General features: G+C 42.5%; 1 protein-coding gene across 4 annotated transcripts in view; it reads right to left on the reverse strand.

Moving 5' to 3' along the window:
* Positions 1-19,030, reverse strand: part of LOC124721868 (sulfate transporter-like) — a 478,624-nt gene that overhangs the window by 139,429 nt on the left and 320,165 nt on the right. For all 4 annotated transcript variants that reach the window (XM_047247004.1, XM_047247006.1, XM_047247003.1 and 1 more), the window contains exon 2: positions 799-917. In XM_047247004.1, coding sequence (XP_047102960.1) covers positions 799-917 — 119 coding nt within the window. The remainder of the gene's footprint in view (positions 1-798; positions 918-19,030) is intronic.

A 19,030-nucleotide genomic window follows, 5' to 3' on the forward strand; every position in this document is an offset into this window, starting at 1 on the left:
CCACCAAGGTAATCTTCTTACCGGGTAGGTAATCAGACTGTTCCTTTCTTAGAATTCAGAGAACTGTCATTCTCTATAAGGCAAATCGTTTAGAGCGCTCCTGAGTTTTGTTCACCTGTAAGCGTTATTTCACAGGCCACTATAAATGAAGAGAAAAAGGTCTGGTAATTTATTTAGTAAATCTACGAGCGCAATAACGCGAAAGAGAAACATTTCAAGTAGGGCTAAGCTCTTATTCTGCCCCTGTCTGCACACGTTAGCCAGAATATCTTGCTCCTTGTTATACACCTCTTAACAAAGAAGAGAAGTCATAAAAAATACGAAAAGAAGGTACATGCAAAAAAAAGAAATTCTAGTTTCTATGGAGTAGTAGTTAGCATTTTAGGGACTGCATGATGAACCTGGAAGTATAAATTTGTTACCTTGCTTAAAACACTGAGTGTCATCAACATAATATTTCGTTGTCTTCAATGTTCGACAGAATGACATGCTCGTAATATTACGGGAATGGCATTCTTCCAACACTGAAGACAGCATAAAATTCCGGAGATGGGACTCAAAGTGTTAAACATATTTTATTCTTGTATTAACCGGACGTCTTTATATCACTGTAGAATGAATTATAGGTGAGTGAACAATCGCCCAGCTAAGGAAGGGTGACGAGTGATATCAAGTCTAAAGTACGCTCTGGTACAGACCATATAATAGTCTGTGCAACTTAAACGCAAATATAGTTGTATTTGCATTATGCTCGGCTAGGGAGACGAATTTAATGTTTAATTGTAAGAACTAAGTTACCTGGTTTTGGTGGTTTGCTGTATTGAAACAAAGCATCGAATTCTGTTTTCTTGCATGGTTGTTCGTTGTTTTTCTTTTCCACAGGAGACTGTGAGTTATTGTGCAGCTCGCCATTCATGCTATAAAAGAAAAGATTAAATCTTTTGAGAAAAAATTAGTTTTTATTTGCATACAACATAAATTAGATACATAACTACGGAATTATTTATCAGTACTATATTAGAAGAAAATATCATTAATATCTAAAATACAGTGATGAATTAAGTACAAACGATACCTATAAAATAAAGAATAGATACAAACGCAACACAACTTTATGAGGACGAGATAAGACCTGGGGTACATCAAAAGGATTTGCATAATCATACTGTTTTTGGTGAGGACGTAAAACTCGCACCATGGGACCAAACAGCTCACAGGATCAAGTCCGTGAAAAGGGAAAGTTTTTGCCTCATTATTTTCGCTCATGGTCCCAGGTGCAAAGCTATGGTAGAAAAAACAGATATATACAGCCTTTACGAACTGCGCATATGCTAACATATGACAAGTCTTTGATGCTCTCTGTTGGCCGCTCGTGTAACTACGTAAAATAAGCAAAATTATTCTATCGTGAATTACGGTTTTTAAATGTTATTTCATATTCATACAAATTTAATTTACTTGTCATGCGAATACGGAAACAGACCGCAAATCTCAGCGTAGAAACTTTTCTCAAGAATATACTCTTTGGCTGGTGATCAGTTAATCAATTTCGTACTTACAAATTATTGTTAGTCGCCTGTGAGGGAAGTACAGACACACCATGGCAAAAAGAGGTACCGCACTAGCCTGAAATGTGAGAGAACGTTTCATAAGTGGTCATTCGTTATTGAGCAACATCATGAAGGTAATCCCTACATGGTAGATTCTCGTAGCAGTACTAGAGAATGTTCAAGACGACCAAGCGAGTGAGGATTCGCTTCTTGACGAAACTGGAGACGCCGGCAGCATATGTTACGACTCTACACCTACTGTAGTATGTCGATATACCGCCGCAATTTAGTTCGGTTTGTAAACTGACCACTCTAACTTTATACACACCTAATCTCAGACTACAGTGATTATTGTGAGACTAACGTTGTGCACCCCTTCCTGAAATTTGTTCCTCTGTCTTCAGGAATAGTAAAAGAATGAGGCACTATGCACGAGTTCTCACAGTTAAAGTGTTTATCTAAAGAATCAGGTATGGAAACTTGATTGTATGTTTGATGGCTCAAAGTCGTAATCAGAATCGTTCTGCATTGCACCTGGCATCTTGTGCTTTGAAATTAAGATATATTTTAGGCCACTACATTGCACTTAGTTGACGTTGTTAATTCAGATTGCTACTTAATATGTTCAACGCTGTACGGTTGCGAGTAAGTGAATAAAGTATATTTGTGCTGACTGAAATGCATGAATGAATATGTTTCTGTCTTTTGTCCCGTTTTCTGTGTTTAATTTGCTGAGGTATTGTTGTGTCGCGTGGAAATCGGCCTTGTGAGCCAGCGCTGTAAATACATATGCTCACTGAATATTGTTTATGGGAAAGTGCTTCAGCAGATTTCTCTCTAGTTATTGTGTTAGCAAGTTATGTGTGAATATTTTGGAGCGGATGATTTTATATAGTTTCGTCCGCAGCTCGCGGTCTAGTGGCTACCGTTGCTGCTTCTGGATCACGGGGTCCCGGGTTCGATTACCAGCCGGGTTGGGGATTTTCTCTGCCCTCGGACTGGGTGTTTGTGTTGTCCTCATCATTTCATCATCATCTACATATACATCTACATGATTACTCTGCTATTCACAACAAAGTGCCTGGCAGAGGGTTCAATGAACCACCTTCAAGCTGTCTCTCTACCGTTTCACTCTCTAACGGCACGTGGGAAAAACGAGCACTTAAATTTTTCCGTGCGAGCCCTAATTTGTCTTATTTTATCGTGATGATCATTTCTCCTTACGTAGGTGGGTGCCAACAGAATGTTTTCGCAATCGGAGGAGAAAACTGGTGATTGAAATTTCATGAAAAGATCCCGTCGCAACGAAAAACGCCTTTGTTTTAATGATTGCCACTCCAATTCACGAATCATGTCTGTGACACTATCTCCCCTATTTCGCGATAATACAAAACGAGCTGCCCTTCTTTGTACTTTTTCGATGTCATCCGTCAGTCCCACCTGATGCGGATCCCACACCGCACAGCAATACTCCAGAACAGGGCGGACAAGCGTGGTGTAAGCAGTCTCTTTAGTAGACCTGTTGCACCTTTTAAGTGTTCTGCCAATGAATCGCAGTCTTCGGTTTGCTCTACCCACAATATTATCTATGTGATCGTTCCAACTTAGGTTATTTGTAATTGTTATCCCTAAGTATATAGTTGAATTTATAGCCTTCAGATTTGTGTGACTTATCGCGTAATCGAAATTTAGCCGATTTCTTTTAGTACTCATGTGAATAATTTCACACTTTTCCTTATTCAGGGTCAATTGCCACTTTTCGCACCATACAGATATCTTATCTAAAGCATTTTGCAAGTCGTTTTGATCATCGGATGACTTTGCAAGACGGTAAATGACAGCATCATCTGCAAACAATCTACGACGGCTACTCAGATTGTCTCCTAGGTCGTTAATATAGATCAGGAACAATAGAGGGTCTATAACACTTCCTTGCGGAACGCCAGATACTACTTCTCTCTTACTCGATGACTTTCCGTCTATTACTACGAACTGTGACCTTTCTGACAGGAAATCACGAATCCAGTCGCACAACTCAGGCGATACTCTGTAGGCACGCAGTTTGGTTAGAAGACGCTTGTGAGGAACGATGTCTTTGGTGACATTTGCTAGATTGGACTGCGTAAACATTGGGACTTTGTACGGGTGCTGATGGCCGCGCAGTTGAGCGCCCCACAAACCAAACATCATTTTATGCAGTTTCTGTTTCTTGTTGTATGATGCGTAACAATGATAGTACAAGACATTACCGGTCTAATTAATACTTGTTTGTGAACAATGTTAGGTTATCAGAAAGAAATAGTCAGTAGCTTGTAGTCAGCTGGTTAGGCCGGCACGGTAGCTCAACGTGTTCGCTCAGGAGACTGACTGCCCTCTGTAAAAAACGTTGGAATTTGAGAGATGTCATGTCACCTCCGCACAGACTTGGAGAATAAAAATGATGCAGAAATATATAGAGATATTTTTAACAAAACGAGGGTCAGCCTTGGTTGCTGAAGTAGAAATCTTGATTTCTAGAATGAAATTTTCACTCTGCAGCGGAGTGTGCATTGATATGAAGCTTCCTCGCAGATTAAAACTGTGGGGACTGATGACCTCAGAAGTTAAATCCCATAGTGCTGAGAGCCATTAAAACTGTGTGCTGGACCAAGACTCGAATTCGGGGTCTTTGCCTTTTGTGGGCAAGTGCTCTATCGAGCAGGAGATCTTCTGTGAAGTTTGGGAAGTAGGACACGAGGTAATGGCGGATGTAAAGCTATGAGGACGGGGCGTGAGTCGTGCTTGGGTAGCTCAGTGGTAGAGCACTTGCCCGCGAAAGGAAAAAGACCCGAGTTTGAGTCTCGGTGCGGCACATCGTTTTAATCTGCCAGGAAGTTTCATATAAGCGCACTGTCCGCTGCAGAGTGAAAATCTCATTCCGGAAACATCCCCCAGGCTGTGGCTAAGCCATGTCTCCGCAATATCCTTTCTTCCAGGAGTGCTAGTTCTGCAAAGTTCGCAGGAGAACTTCTGTGAAGTTTGGAAAGTAGGGGACGAGGTACTGGAGGAAGTACAGCTGTGAGGACGGGGCGTGAGTCGTGCTTGAGTAGCTCAGTTGGTAGAGAACTTGCCCACGAAAGGCAAAGGTCCCGAGTTCGAGTCTCGGTCCGGCGCACAGTTTTAATCCGTCAAGAAGTTTCATATCAGCGCACACTCCGCTGCAGAGTGAAAATCTCATTCTGGAAATTTTATGCTTGGCAATACGTACCCGAAAAAAGAAAAGGGCGCACTGTGTATAACTTATAACATATTAATATAAATAGTAGTCAAAGTTGTTTTTAAAAAAATAATATTGTTTCAACAATGAAACAGATTCATTGAAGTGGGGGCGTGAAATTCAGTTTTATCAAAAAGATGATAATGCGCAATAATTAAGAAGAAGTGCGTTGAATAATAACTGGCAGTATCCTGTTTACGTGTACACAGGATGGTCAGAAAGAGTCTGAAAATCTTGCAAGGGTCTTGCGGGATAGATAGTTTTGAAAAATAATTGTTAATAAAAAAATTTGAAACTTTGCGCTGTTTCCGAGTTAATTAGCATTGAAGGAAGCCAATTAGGCCGTTGCGCGCGTGAATTCAATCGACCTGCCGTATACAATTAGTATCAGTTGTTCTCATAGCGTAGATGATGTCGCACGAGATTGCTCAACCATTGGCTCGGTTTCAGTCCTTACTACTGTCCCACGTTCAATTTTTGTATCGCTCTCTTCTTCGGTTTTAGGAAACCACACGAAGAATACTTTTGGGGACACCGTCTCTGGCGGGCAGCTTTAATTCGCGCGCGAAACTGCCTGACTGGCTAACTCAAATGCTAGTTAACTCGGAAACGGCACAACTTATCGAACTTTCTTCTGAAAAATCATTTCTCAGCGCAGTCTACCCTACAACACAAGATATTTAAATTGTTTGTAACCACCCTGTAATCTTCTCAAGCAAATAAATACTGAGATTTTAAAAAGTTTGTACGACATATGGTCCATCCTTTCAATTCGCAGCAGTGTGTAGAATTGCCGTGACGAGCTTAGTCAAGAACATGCAGTATGAACTTCATTTTCGACATCTCTACCATTCGCACTTGATTGCTTGGCGTATGGTTCATAGTTCACACTATTCCTCGACTGTTCCACTCTCTAATAGCACATGGGAAAAAGAGCATCTTTTCCTTGTGATCTCTGATTTCTCTTATTTTATTACGATGGTCAATTCTGCCTATGTAGATCGGATCAACAAAATATTTTCGCATTCGGAGCAGAAAGCTGCTGATTAAAATTCAGTGAAAATATCTCGTGAGAACGAAAAACGCCTTTCTTTTAATGGCAGTCAACCGAACTCGCATATTATCGCTCTCTCTCTCTCTCTCTCTCTCTCTCTCTCTTTCTCTCTTGCGGAAACAGTGTGGACTTATTAGAAAATTTTTCAATGTCCTCCACCAAGTGGATGGAGAAGCGTAATGTAAGCAGTCTCTTTAACAGATCCTTGCATCTGCTAAGCGTTCTGCAAATAAAATGCAATCTTTTGTTCACCTAACGAACAAAATTTTCTATGTAATGTTTCAAATTTAAGTTTTTCCTAATTATAGTCCCTAATTAATTAGCTGAATCGACAGCCTTTAAGCCTGTGTGTTTCATTTTATAACCGAAATTTAACGGATTGTTTTGGCACTCAAGTGGAAGACCTCATACTTTGAAAATTTTGTGAAGGATTAAAAATGGTTAAAATGGCTCTGAGCACTATGGGACTTAACATCTGAGGTCATCAGTCCCATAGACTTAGAACTACTTAAACCTAACTAACCTAAGGACGTCACACACATCCATGCCCGAGGCAGGATTCGAACCCGCGACTGCAGCAGCAGCGCGGTTCCGGACTGAAGCGCCTAGAACCGCTCGGTCACAACGGCCGGCTGTGATGGATTAAGACTGTGTTCGGGAAGGAAGTCGAATCGTGCTCCTTGCCTTCCGTAGAAAAAACTATCTGAACACAAGACAATGGGTAAAAAATGAAGGACGTGATTCGATAGCTCGATCGGTAGAAAGGCTCGAGGCCTCGTCGAGAAAGGAAGTGCTCACACCGAGTGCGTGCTACTCAAAGCGAAACGAGTTTGGTGTATTGGTCGTTGTTGAATATTTGGTTATTGCTCAGATGTGTGAAATGTTTAATATTATGGACTACAGATTGATGCTGTTGGAGCGCTTTTTTTTGTGTATGTATGTGTATCATTTGAAGCTGTCACTGATTAAAAAACGAGATACTTCGAAGTTTTGCTTTGATGGTCAATGTGTGAAGCCTAGTTTATCTGACTTTCACAGTTTTGATGTCGAGAAGGTTGTTATCGGTGTACACCTTTGACAGTTTGCTGCTGTTGCTTATGTGAATCTTAAAGATTCGCGAATTCACACTCGTTTAATTCAAGAAAAAGGAGACATACTGAAATTTACACATGCAAACGGAAGTATTAGTGGGGTTAAATAACAAATGCTAGTTTAGGGTTGCGCATCATAAGAGCATTCGAGCTCCCCTTTGAAATTGTAAGACAAGTTTTAAATGAATACGGGCGAGTAATTTCGGATTATGTAGAGAGGTGGCTAACGAATTTCTGTTGCCTGTTTTCAGTGGAGTTCGTAAAGTTAAGATTGATTTATTGAAACATAGATTAGTTATCTATGACGGACAGTCTAGAACGTATGCAATATGCAACGCCAATGAGTGTGCTGGCCGAGCTACCGTACAGCAACGCAGGGCACCACAACCCCCGCCTGCGACGACAAGCAGTATACCGGAAAAGGAGACTGAAAACTTGGAAAGGCACGTGGAATCTAAGCCCACCGATTCTAGTCAACAGAAAGTAAGAGCTACAGAAAGCGACGAAAGCTGTGAAGTTCTCCTATCGAAATCTGTACTGGATGACATTGACATCGTGAAAATGGACACTAATGCTTCTGCAGATCGTATCGTACCACCTCATAGAACAAGAAAGGAAGAATAGCTCATGCAGCATCTGAAACAGAGACTCCCAGTACCACAGAGAAATTACGTCAAATAAAGATGAAGAGCAAAGAACAAATCCAGATTCAATATAAAAAAGAAGGAAAGACATAGCTGATAATTCCAACAACAAAGCAGACAACGGAAGTAACTCCTCTGTCAGCGCAAGTGAAAAATCAAACGGCGTAGAACGTCCACCAACCAACAATCGCACTTCAAGCAGGTGGCAGTCTGAAGGAAAAAATGGAAGCCGAGGAGGAACATGAAGCATCTAAATCCAACGAGTCAATGGGAAAGTTAAATGATACTGGAAATGACGGCAACCTTCATCGAATAAATTCTGAATCACTGCTGTAAACAGTGGACAATCATTTGTTTTCGTGCATATCTCTTCAGATACAAGAAAGTAGAAACGTATAATGTGTAAGTGTACGAGTCTAATTAAATTCGAGGGATGGAATAAACAAATAAAATAATGACGTTAAATGCAAATAGAATCCGGAGTCCACATAAAATGTCTGCTCTAAGAAATTTCCGGTATAATTCTCACACTGCTATTGCTGTATCACAGGAGATAATGGGCCCAGGTTTTTAGGATACTACGTTTCAATGAAATTTTAAATGTGGCTGTTGAAAATCAGTGTTTATACACTGCTGGCCACCGTAAATGCAACACCCTGAAGGAAGCATCCGAATCAAGTGAAATTTACACCATGGGTTTGCAGCGATGAGATATGCAACTGATTAGAATTTCAGCGCAGACGCACATCACGCGCGCCTGTGGCGCCACCTCATAGCGCCATTTAAGGCTTGGCGATTTCGACGAGTGTACGTTCGGCACGTGTGTTTACCTTGTGGTTGTTTCACAAGACGATCAGTTATGCCTCGTAGACAACAGCGAACATCGTTTGATCAAGTACCCGAGTTCGACAGAGGAAGGATAGTGGCTTACCGAGATTGTGGATTATCATACTGAGAAATCGCTAGTCGTGTTGGACGAAACCAAACAACTGTAATGCGGATATGTGACCGTTGGATGCAGGAGGGTACGACGGACCGACGTGGTCGATCGCATTCACCTCGGTGCACCACTGCACGTGCTGATAGGCAAACTGTGCGCATCTCAGTGACGGATCGCTCAGTGACATCCCGAAGCATAGCACAGCACATTGCGTCTGTAACGCATCATCCAGTGTCTGCGCGTACCATTCGACGCCGTTTACAGCAGAGTGGTCTGTCCGCAAGACGTCCATTGCTTCGTCTACCATTGACGCAGAACCACAGACGTCTCCGTCGCCAATGGTGTGATGTCAGACGGATGTGGACGGCAGAATGGAATGACGTTGTCTTTACTGACGAGGCACGCTTCTGTCTGCAGCACCACGATGGTCGGATTCGAGTGTGGAGACACCATGGAGAGAGGATGCTGGACAGCTGCCTTATGCACCGCCACACTGGTCTTGCACCGGGTATTATGGTATGGGGCGGTATTGGATATTACTCTCGCACACCTCTAGTACGCATTGCCGGTACTTTAAATAGCCGACGCTACATATCCGAGGTGCTGGAGCCAGTTGTCCTTCCTTACCTTCAGGGCTCGGCCACAGCCATATTTCAACAGGATAATGCGCGACCACACGTGGCACGCATTGTCCAAAGGTTCTTCGTCAATAACCAGATTGAAGTGCTTCCCTGGCCGGCTCGCTCTCCGGATCTTTCGCCGATAGAAAACATGTGGTCGATAGTTGCTCAACGAGTGACCCAGATTACATCCCCAGCTGCCACACCAGATGATCTTTGGCAACGTGTGGAAGCTGCTTGGGCTGCTGTACCCCAGGAACACATCCAACGTCTCTTTGACTCAATGCCGAGACGTGTGGCAGCGGTGATCTCCAACAATGGCGGCTACTCTGGCTACTGATTCAGGCAGGAACCACATGTCACAGACGTCTGTAAACGTAATCATTTGATACTTGGTCAACATGTTATCTACAAAATAAATTTTGTTGTGCTACCTCTTGTCTTTCTTGGTGTTGCATTTACGGTGGCCAGCAGTGTACTACAGTTTTATCTAGAGACGGCATACCTATGGGTAATACGTGATGAAGAGGAATCGTTTGCAATTTTATACAACATTAGTAAATGTTTATGACCCATCTGAAAATGACTCAAAGATAGAGCAAATTAATATATATATTGAACACACATGAAACCCACGCGCTAACTACATTAACATGCTCGATTCAGTGTATGTTATCTATGTAAAGTGCATCAACAAATCACTGACACAGATAGCAAAGTCACTTTTCCTTTATTTCTCTGAAGAACAAGGTAATTAATGCAGAATTAAATATCTTCCATCATTTAGGCTATTTCTTTTCCTTTTAAAGAACATAAGAGGAAAACAGCTCTTTTTATGAAGATGCAACTTTTTAAGAAGAATCATTTATTTTAATTATTTTATTAATTTAACTGAGGAAGAAATTGCTTACTTAATACAGAGGCGATTAGGGTTTTATGAAGATAAAGAATTAAAAATCGATATGTGAGGAGGGGCCCAGGTTCAGGCACCGTTCGGGCGGTTAATTTTAATCGGTTCGGAATGATAACTAAAATACGATTTTTGGCTCTCAAACCACAAATTAAAACGGTTCAGTTTCTGTAAAAAAGCTGTTCTTTCCAAGTAGCTCAATAATTTTTTTGATTTCAGATAACATTCTGTTTACTGTTACCTCGTATGTGACTGTGGCATATACTTATTCCCCTGCTTTGATTTCATCACCATTAAGAATACTTGGTTAGATGTAAGAGGCGGTCTTACAACGCTAAGCGTACCAAGATAATAAAGGCGCAATTTGTAAACCAAGAAAGATGAACCCAGTGTAAGGTTTGCTGGATCTTGTGGGACGGAGGGAGAGAATGACAGACAGAGATGGAGAAGGAGAGGGAGGGAAGAGCGGGGGAGGGAGGGAGGGAGTTGTTGGGAAGTGGCCCTTGAGGGAACACTTCTTGGGACGCCTCGGTTGAAGGGCCACTTCTGGTAAGACTGGTGACGAACACTTGTGCTATGGACTTCGCTAGCGCTTCTGACCGGGGAAAAATACCACCACGCCAGGGTGAGTCACGGATAGCTGCCGTTGCCTATCAACGTCCAGTAGATAATGATGACGATGAGATAACTTTAAAAGGTAACTAAGTGGTTATTATTCCCTCAATCGTCTCGTAGTGTTGAGGACCTATGCGCGAGACTTCTTTTTCATAGCAATGCTATCGCACGCATAACATTTCATACACGAATAACTAAATTAATGAATACATAAATCTCCAGGATTTCGTGGCCCTTGTCAGTGAAGGTAAACTCTTGTAGGTTGTTTAGTCGTGCCATTTTGCTCTTCGAATTTCTTCTTCGCAAGTCGTGAAGTAATATGAAGAGAAACAGTCGCGACTTAACAACATAGAAGATTTTATCTCCAATAAACAAAACATAACTGTCATTAATATAAAGCTAAGATCATTGCATAAGCAAAACATTTCGTTTTTACCTACAATGCTCAAGAATAGGATCTGAAGTCTGATTTCGAAACGAATAATGATGTTGCATGGGGAATAGAGCGGTGGCGAGAGCGGCATTAGCCGACATTAAACGTGACGACTTTAAATCTTGTCAAAATATCAACTCCGTAGGAACAGCAGTACGTTACGCCACCTGCTATAAACTGTCGTACATGGTTTTATAGGTCCAAGCGACGTTGCATGTCTTGTTTAACTGTGCAATCTTAGAGGATGTGCCGAACGGTAAGGGCTGCTCCACAAACGTATTCTGCAGATTCTTCCCTCCGTATTGTAAATTATTAAGTAATTTTTTATGTACGATTCGGAGACGGCATAAGCTAATAGTTGCTGTTCTTGAGCTTCGTAGTCATGTCTGCTAGCCCTTTGTGGTGTTGCTTATGTTCTAGTTTATTAGACTGAGCAGTATTTTGCCATTCTTCTTCCCATGTCCTCTGGATGTGGCATCCCATGGGTGACCTTATGTTAGCACTTAGAATTTCTGGTTCTAGTTTTCCATTCCCATTGCTTCTGTGGCTAGTTCGTCATTTAGCTCGTTAACTGGACTGCCGATGTCCAAAGCATGGCCTCCAGTAAAAATGACGTCGATAGACATCGCTAAATTGGGCTGTCACTGTCCAAAACATGTCTTAAATCTGAAGGATAATGAATTACGTACGCAAACTTAAACGAGGACCCTAGCAATCACCACAACCGATCCTAAGTTTTTAATGGTTTTCGCATTCAAAGTCCATGCCTGACTGACCTCAGTTAAAACTTTAAACAGACACTGACTGTACATTTTCTATTACCGACCCAATAGAATTTCTAGTAGTATGAAACATTTAATCTAATATTTTAACTATAGTTTCAGATTTATTCAAATACTCTGAAAAGTAAGAATACTCGTAACTGTTGTGCGCTATTGAAACGGTTTACAATAATATAGTGTAAAATTTATTTTGTCGTGGTTCAAATCGACATAACTAATTAACAATCTATACTCACATTTCGCCGGCCGGGGTGGCCGAGGGGTTCTAGGCGCTTCAGTCTGGAACCGTGCGACCGCTACGGTCGCAGGTGCGAATCCTGCTTCGGGCATGGGTGTGTGTGATGTCTTTAGGTTAGTTAGGTTTAAGTAGTTCCAAGTTCTAGGGGACTAATGACCTCAGAAGTTAAGTCCCATAGTGCTCAGAGCCATTAGCCACTCACATTTCCTTGAGCAGACACACGAAATTTCATTTTTGTACTTAATTTCTGTTGATGGACTCGAGTGTACTTTTCAATTAATTAATCAATGTTGAAAGGGTACCACAAGAAACGCACTTTCCAAATGTCAGAGAGAACCTCCAAATGAATCACTTTGAACCAACTACTAGTCTAATCTATTATTTCACAGGACAGGGACTCTACAGCAATATCTGCGTAGAATTAAAAGAAAGGAACTGAAGTTGTGCACGAACAGCCACGCCTGACCGCATACTACTAGAATGTCAACTTTATGAAATCCGTACGACAGATGACAGACAACAGCTTCAATACATTACGCAGGATTCCATGGAGCCCGAGGAGCGGTATCTCAGTGATTTGGAAGGAAGTCAAAGATGTATATTTCATATTTCATTTAAGTGCGATACAATGAAACTGTACTTGACATTAAAAGGTTATTGTATTACAGTACTAATGTTAGTTATGAAATAACCTATAACAATTTTTAGAGCTTACATGAAAGTAGTTTTTAGTGAGTTTTCGTAAATACCCAACAGAAAGTTTATAATTCACTCAGAACGCCTCTGTCTGAGAGACATTGGCTGACGCGGAAATTTAGCTTCCTAGTCTTAATACCTGCAATTTTTTTCCAGGTGAAATCAAGAGAGAGCGTACTGGGCAATTAACGTGTGCCCATGCAAAAATTATAAGATGCGCCTGGAGGGAAAGAAGGGACCGAAACTAGTGTAATTAAATGAAAAAAATGCAGGGAAATAATCCCACACAGGCGGTTAAATGGAAATACTCCAGGATGCCTTCACTTGCATTTGGCTGCACGCTGTTCTCAGCTAGTCTTAACTGAAAATCCACGTGGAGTAGCCTCGCCAATGAGAATCGTAGTAATTCGTTGAGTCATCAACCATAAGGTTAGTTTGATGCATTTCTCCGTTCTTGCCGTTTGCCTGTTGTCTTAATTTTAGCGTAACTGCTACATTCTGCATCATCGAGCATCTGCCTTGTTAAAATCTATGCCTACCCTTGCGATTCTTTCCTTCTACACTGAAGCGCCAATGAAACTGGTATAGGTACGCCTATACAAATGCAGAGATATGTAAGCAGGCTGCGGTCGGCAACGCCTATATATGTATGACAAGCGTCTGACGCAGTTATTAGATCGGTTAGTGATGCTGCAACGACAGGTTATCAAGATTTAAGTGAGTTTGAACGTGGTGTTATAGTCGGCGCACGAGCGATGGAACACAGCATCTCCGAGGTAGCGATGAAGTGAGGATGTTCCCTTGTGACCATTTCACGAGTGTACCGTGAATATCAGCAATCCGGTAAAACATCAAATCTCCGACATCGCTGTGGCTGGAAAAGGATCCAGCAAGAACGGGACCAACGACGACTGAAGAGAATCGTTAAGCGTGACAGAAGTGCAATCCTTCCGCAAATTGCTGCAGATTTCAATGCTGGGCCATCAAGTGTCAGCGTGCGAACCATTCAACGAATCATCATCGATATGGGCTTTCTGAGCCGAAGGCCAACTCGTGTAGCCTAGATGACAGCACGGCACAAAGCTATGCGCCTCGCCTAGGCCCGTCAACACAGACATTGGACTGCAACATGACTGGGAACATGTTGCAGGTCGGACGAGTCTCGTATAAAATTTTATCTAGCGGATGGACGTGTACGGGTATGGAGACAACCTCATGAATTCATGGACCCTGTGTCATCAGGGGACTGTTCAAACTGGTGGAAGCTCTGTAATATTGTGGGACGTGTGCAGTTGGAGTGATATGGGACCCCTGATACGTCTAGATACGACTCTGACAGGTGACACGTACGTAAGCAGCCTGTCTGATCACCTGCCTCCATTCATGTCCATTGTGCATTCCGATGGACGTGGGCAATTTCATCAGGACAATTTGACACGCCTCAGAATTGCTACAATGTGGCTCCACGAACACTCGTCTGAGTTTAAACACTTCCGCTGGCCACCAAACTCCCCAGACATGAACATTATTGAGCATATGTGGGATGCCTTGCAACGTGTTGTTCAGAAGGATTTATGGACAGACCTGCAGGATTCTTGGCGTCAATTCCCTCCAGCGCTACTTCAGACATTAGCCGAGTCCATGCCACGTCGTGTAGCAGCACTTGTGCGTGCTCGCGGGATGATGTATTATGGGCCAAACCAAACTCTTAGATTCAATGCATTTTTAATGGGCATTTTTCTCGACGAGTTATAGCAGGACATTCTCATTCCATACTCGGTCATCCAGTCTGATCGTCAGATGTCTCCTGTAATACTACATTTAAAGGCGTCCTATCGTTTCACTGTCATTGTCCATCTGTGTGCTCTTAATACAGCTTTTATTGAATTCTTTTCTGGCGTCAACGTTCGTATTTATAGATGACAGGAATTGTTTCTCTTTATAAAGTCCTTTTGCCGTACACAAACCTTGCTACTACATCTTTCCTGCATGTTCCATTATTATATTACCGGATACAAATGTGGTTTACATCTCCGAAAGTATCTTGTCCAAGTTTAATAATATGTTATCAAGCACGTCCAACCGATGTTCACACAGCATTACCTGAGTTTCCTTTTTGTTTACGTGCGTATTATAGCCGTATTATAGCACCGGATTCAGTTCCTGTCTAACTTCGGCGACCTCTGCTATATCATCAGCGAACCCTACCTTGCTGATTTTCTGTTCGTGACAAGAAATTCCCCCACATCGAGATGAACTGGTTCTATGACTTATTTATTTGTCCTGCCTTCTTTTCGCTGTGGTGCTAATTCTTTTCTTTTTTGTCTTACTATAAATGATTTACAGGCGTACTTTCCAGCATGCTCTCTTTCGTTCGCCTATTTTTTGTTGAAGAATGACATTCACAAAACGAAGGTAGTTTCGGGAGGCAACATTAACAAGTTTTTCACAATTTAGATGCCTGAAAACATCTTGTTGGGCTGCTGAGAATAGTTTTGGTAATATGGAGTTTCCTTGCCAGACACACTTTCACACATCTCTCTATTCGGATGAAATCTGTGGCATGTATGAACATTCTGCGCATGAACATAGACTGAGCGAGTCGTTTGCTTTCATATGTTGCAAGTACAGATTTTATTGAAACAGGATCGAACATTTCTCAAAAAATCTAACTACGTGTACCACACACAGTATTAATTCAAACTCATTGCTCCGCTCTCATCCGTAACTTGCAAACTGTCCAGTGCGCTGCGTCTGCTTCTAAAAGTGGCTAACTCCTTTGATTGATTAAAATGAAGTGTTTGGCTTTTAGATGTACAGTTTCTTTGCCGCCTTGCTGCTGTCCTTTCTTGTGAAGCAGAACCAAACATTGTTCCACTCAACAAAAAATTCTGTAGGTAATTTTCCAAGTTCCTTTTATAATACTTTATCTCTATGATATTTTAATAGAAATGATTAAAGTTACGCGTCTTTTCCTTTCTCGTACGCAAACATGATGGTTACAGAGGCGTATTTAGTGAAAGAAGCTATCACGTTCTTCGTAATACATTTTTACGAAATACGCATCGTACGTAACATAGCTTTCGATACAGGACGTCCGAAAACCAATTTTGGTACTCTCTCTCAAGGTGCTATCCTGAACCTAAGTGAAACGCAGGAGGAATCATCTCATAAATTGGCATTTCAGAAAGGCGTCACTAGACGTAAAACTGAGCGTAGGCCTCAAGTCTTGGAGATATTAAGGATCAACAATGACATTTTTGTGGACTCGTATTCTGAATTAGAAATAAAATGAATGGTTGGATCAGACATACACCTCTTTTTGCCTTTCATTTTGTTGTTATTTTCCAGAGCCCTTCTCTCGGTAAACTCCCTCAGCGCGACAAGGAAAGACTGCTTTCTGAAGCCACTAGCCGTCTGCTAGACATGGCTGCGTCATCCGAGGTGTTACATGACGCAACAGGCTTCACAGAAGCGCAGTGCGCGGAAGGGATTACTCGCAGGATTTTTATCGTCGCTTGCGAGCGTTCTCAGCATTCCCGAGAATAGGACCATTGAGGCGTGGGATACGACCTTTACTGGCTCGCTTATCGTTCATGGATAAATGGAAATGAAGTATATAGAAGCGAAGTAAAGTTCAACCTGAAGTTTAAATAAATTTCCAACGCAATACTCCATCCTATGGCAACCATGTCTGGGGAGATGTGTAGTATAACCGATAGGCAATGTTGTGTAAATAGACTACTGGCCATTAAAATTGCTACACCAAGAATAAATGCAGATGATAAACGGGTATTCATTGAACAAATATATTATACTAGAACTGAAATGTGATTACATTTTCACGCAATTTGGGTGCATATATCCTGAGAAATCAGTACCCAGAACAAACACCTCTGGCCGTAATAACAGCCTTGATACGCCTGGGCATTGAGTCAAACAGAGCTTGGGTGGCGTGTACAGGTACAGCTGCCCATGCAACTTCAACACGATACCACAGTTCATCAAGAGTAGTGATTGGCGTATTGTGACGAACCAGCTGCTCGGCCACCATTGACCAGACGTTTTCAATTGGTGAGAGATCTGGAGAATGTGTTGGCCAGGGCAGCAGTCGAGCATTTTCTGTATCCAGACAGGCCCGTACAGGACCTGCAACATGCGGTCGTGCATTATCCTGCTCAAATGTAGGGTTTCGCAGGGATCGAATGAAGGGTAGAACCACGAGTCGTAACACATCTGAAATGAACGTCCACTGTTCAAAGTGCCATCAATGCGAACAAGAGGTGACCGAGACGTGTAACCAATGGCATCCCATACCATCACGCCGGGTGATACGCCAGTATGGCGATGACGAATACACGCTTCCAATGTGCGTTCACCACGATGTCGCCAAACACGGATGCGACCATCATGATGCTGTAAACAGAAATCCGAAAAAATGACGTTTTGCCATTCGTGCTCCCAGGTTCGTCGTTGAGTACACCATCGCAGGCGCTCCTGTCTGTGATGCAGCGTCAAGGGTAACCGCAGCCATGCTGCTGCAAACGTCGTCGAACTGTTCGTGCAGATGGTTGTTGTCTTGCAAACGTCCCCATCTGTTGACTCAGGGATCGAGACGTGGCTGCAAGATCCGTTACAGCCATGCGGATAAGATGCCTGTCATCTCGACTGCTAGTGATACGAGGCCGTTGGGATCCAGCACGGCGTTCCGTATTATCCTCCTGAACCCACCGATTCCATGTTCTGCTAACAGTCATTGGATCTCGACCAACGCGAGCAGCAATGTCGCGATACGATAAACCAAAATCGCGATAGGCTACAATCCGACCTTTATGAAAGCCGGAAACGTGATGGTACGCATTTCTCCTCCTTACACGAGGCATCACAACAACGTTTCACCAGGCAACGCCGGTCAACTGGTGTTTATGTATGACAAATCGGTTGGAAACTTTCCTCGTGTCATCACGCTGTAGGTGTCGCCACCGGCGCCAACCTTGTGTGAATGCTCTGAAAAGCTAATCATTTGCATATCACAGCATCTTCTTCCTGTCGGTTAAATTTCGCGTCTGTAGCACGTCATCTTCGTGCTGTAGCAATTTTAATGGCCAGTAGTGTAGCTACACGGCTGCTAATCAGGTCTTATAGCCTAACATTTATTTCGTTTTATTCCGACCTTCGTGTGAACGATACTTGAGAACACATCATTACACAACCAGAACTACTTCTAGAAGAAAAATGTGTTGTATGGCGCAATCTGCCGAGTTCTGCCTATGTGCACAGATAGTGTATTTAGTAGTGTATTGCTTTCTCAGTTCGGAGATCTATGTTAGATACAACGCTGGCCGTAAAACTTCACAGAAGGTCAGTATTAGGGAAGGCGAATGGTCGATTATGGCTTATTGGGAAAGGTTTTGTCATGTGTAGCGCACACATCGCTCGTGTGACCCATTCTTAACTACTATTTGATACCAGATCGGATTAAAGCAGGGCATCGAAGCAAAAAAAAAGCTATACTGCTGGATTTGCTACCGGTCAGTTGGATCGGTACGAGAGAGCTATGGTAATGCTCCGCGAGCTTGGAGAAAATATGATTATCTTTTCGCAAAATACTATTGAAGTTTAGAGAACCAGCATTTGTGACATACTAAAGAAAGATTCTACTGACTCCAATATTCATCTACCATTAGGGCTGATAGGACAAAGTAAGGGGAACTGGTGCTTGTACATAGGTACCGGTGCGGTCAGTAAAGCTGTCCTCAACTCGAAGTTTGGTTTCAACACTGCAGTGTTTTAGCAGAGGTCCTCCTACTGCAGCCCTGCCTTCCTACTAACTAGGAACAAAGGGATCTATCCTATCAATTCCTTTGTACCCCCCCCCCCCTCTTCCCCCACAAGGCAACATGAATAATAGGAGGTTCAGACCGTGTCAAGGCACAGACTCACAGAATTAGTGTGGAAGCTCCTCACGGTGGTTGCGGAAAAATCCTTCAATAAACCGTGCAACACGCCCAGATTCATAACATACGACCGCACAGCAAGGGGTCTGCAAGCTCGTTTACACAGTATGAAACTGTTTACCCCGCACCACGTTAGTACTGTTACGACCCTGCTGTGTTATTTATATTTGCTTTGGACACATGGACTTGTTTCACTAAGCACATAATTCAGGCTCGTGACTTCGGATTTTGTTACACTCGCAAC

This window comes from Schistocerca piceifrons, chromosome X, assembly GCF_021461385.2.
Source record: "Schistocerca piceifrons isolate TAMUIC-IGC-003096 chromosome X, iqSchPice1.1, whole genome shotgun sequence".
NCBI lineage: Eukaryota > Metazoa > Arthropoda > Insecta > Orthoptera > Acrididae > Schistocerca > Schistocerca piceifrons.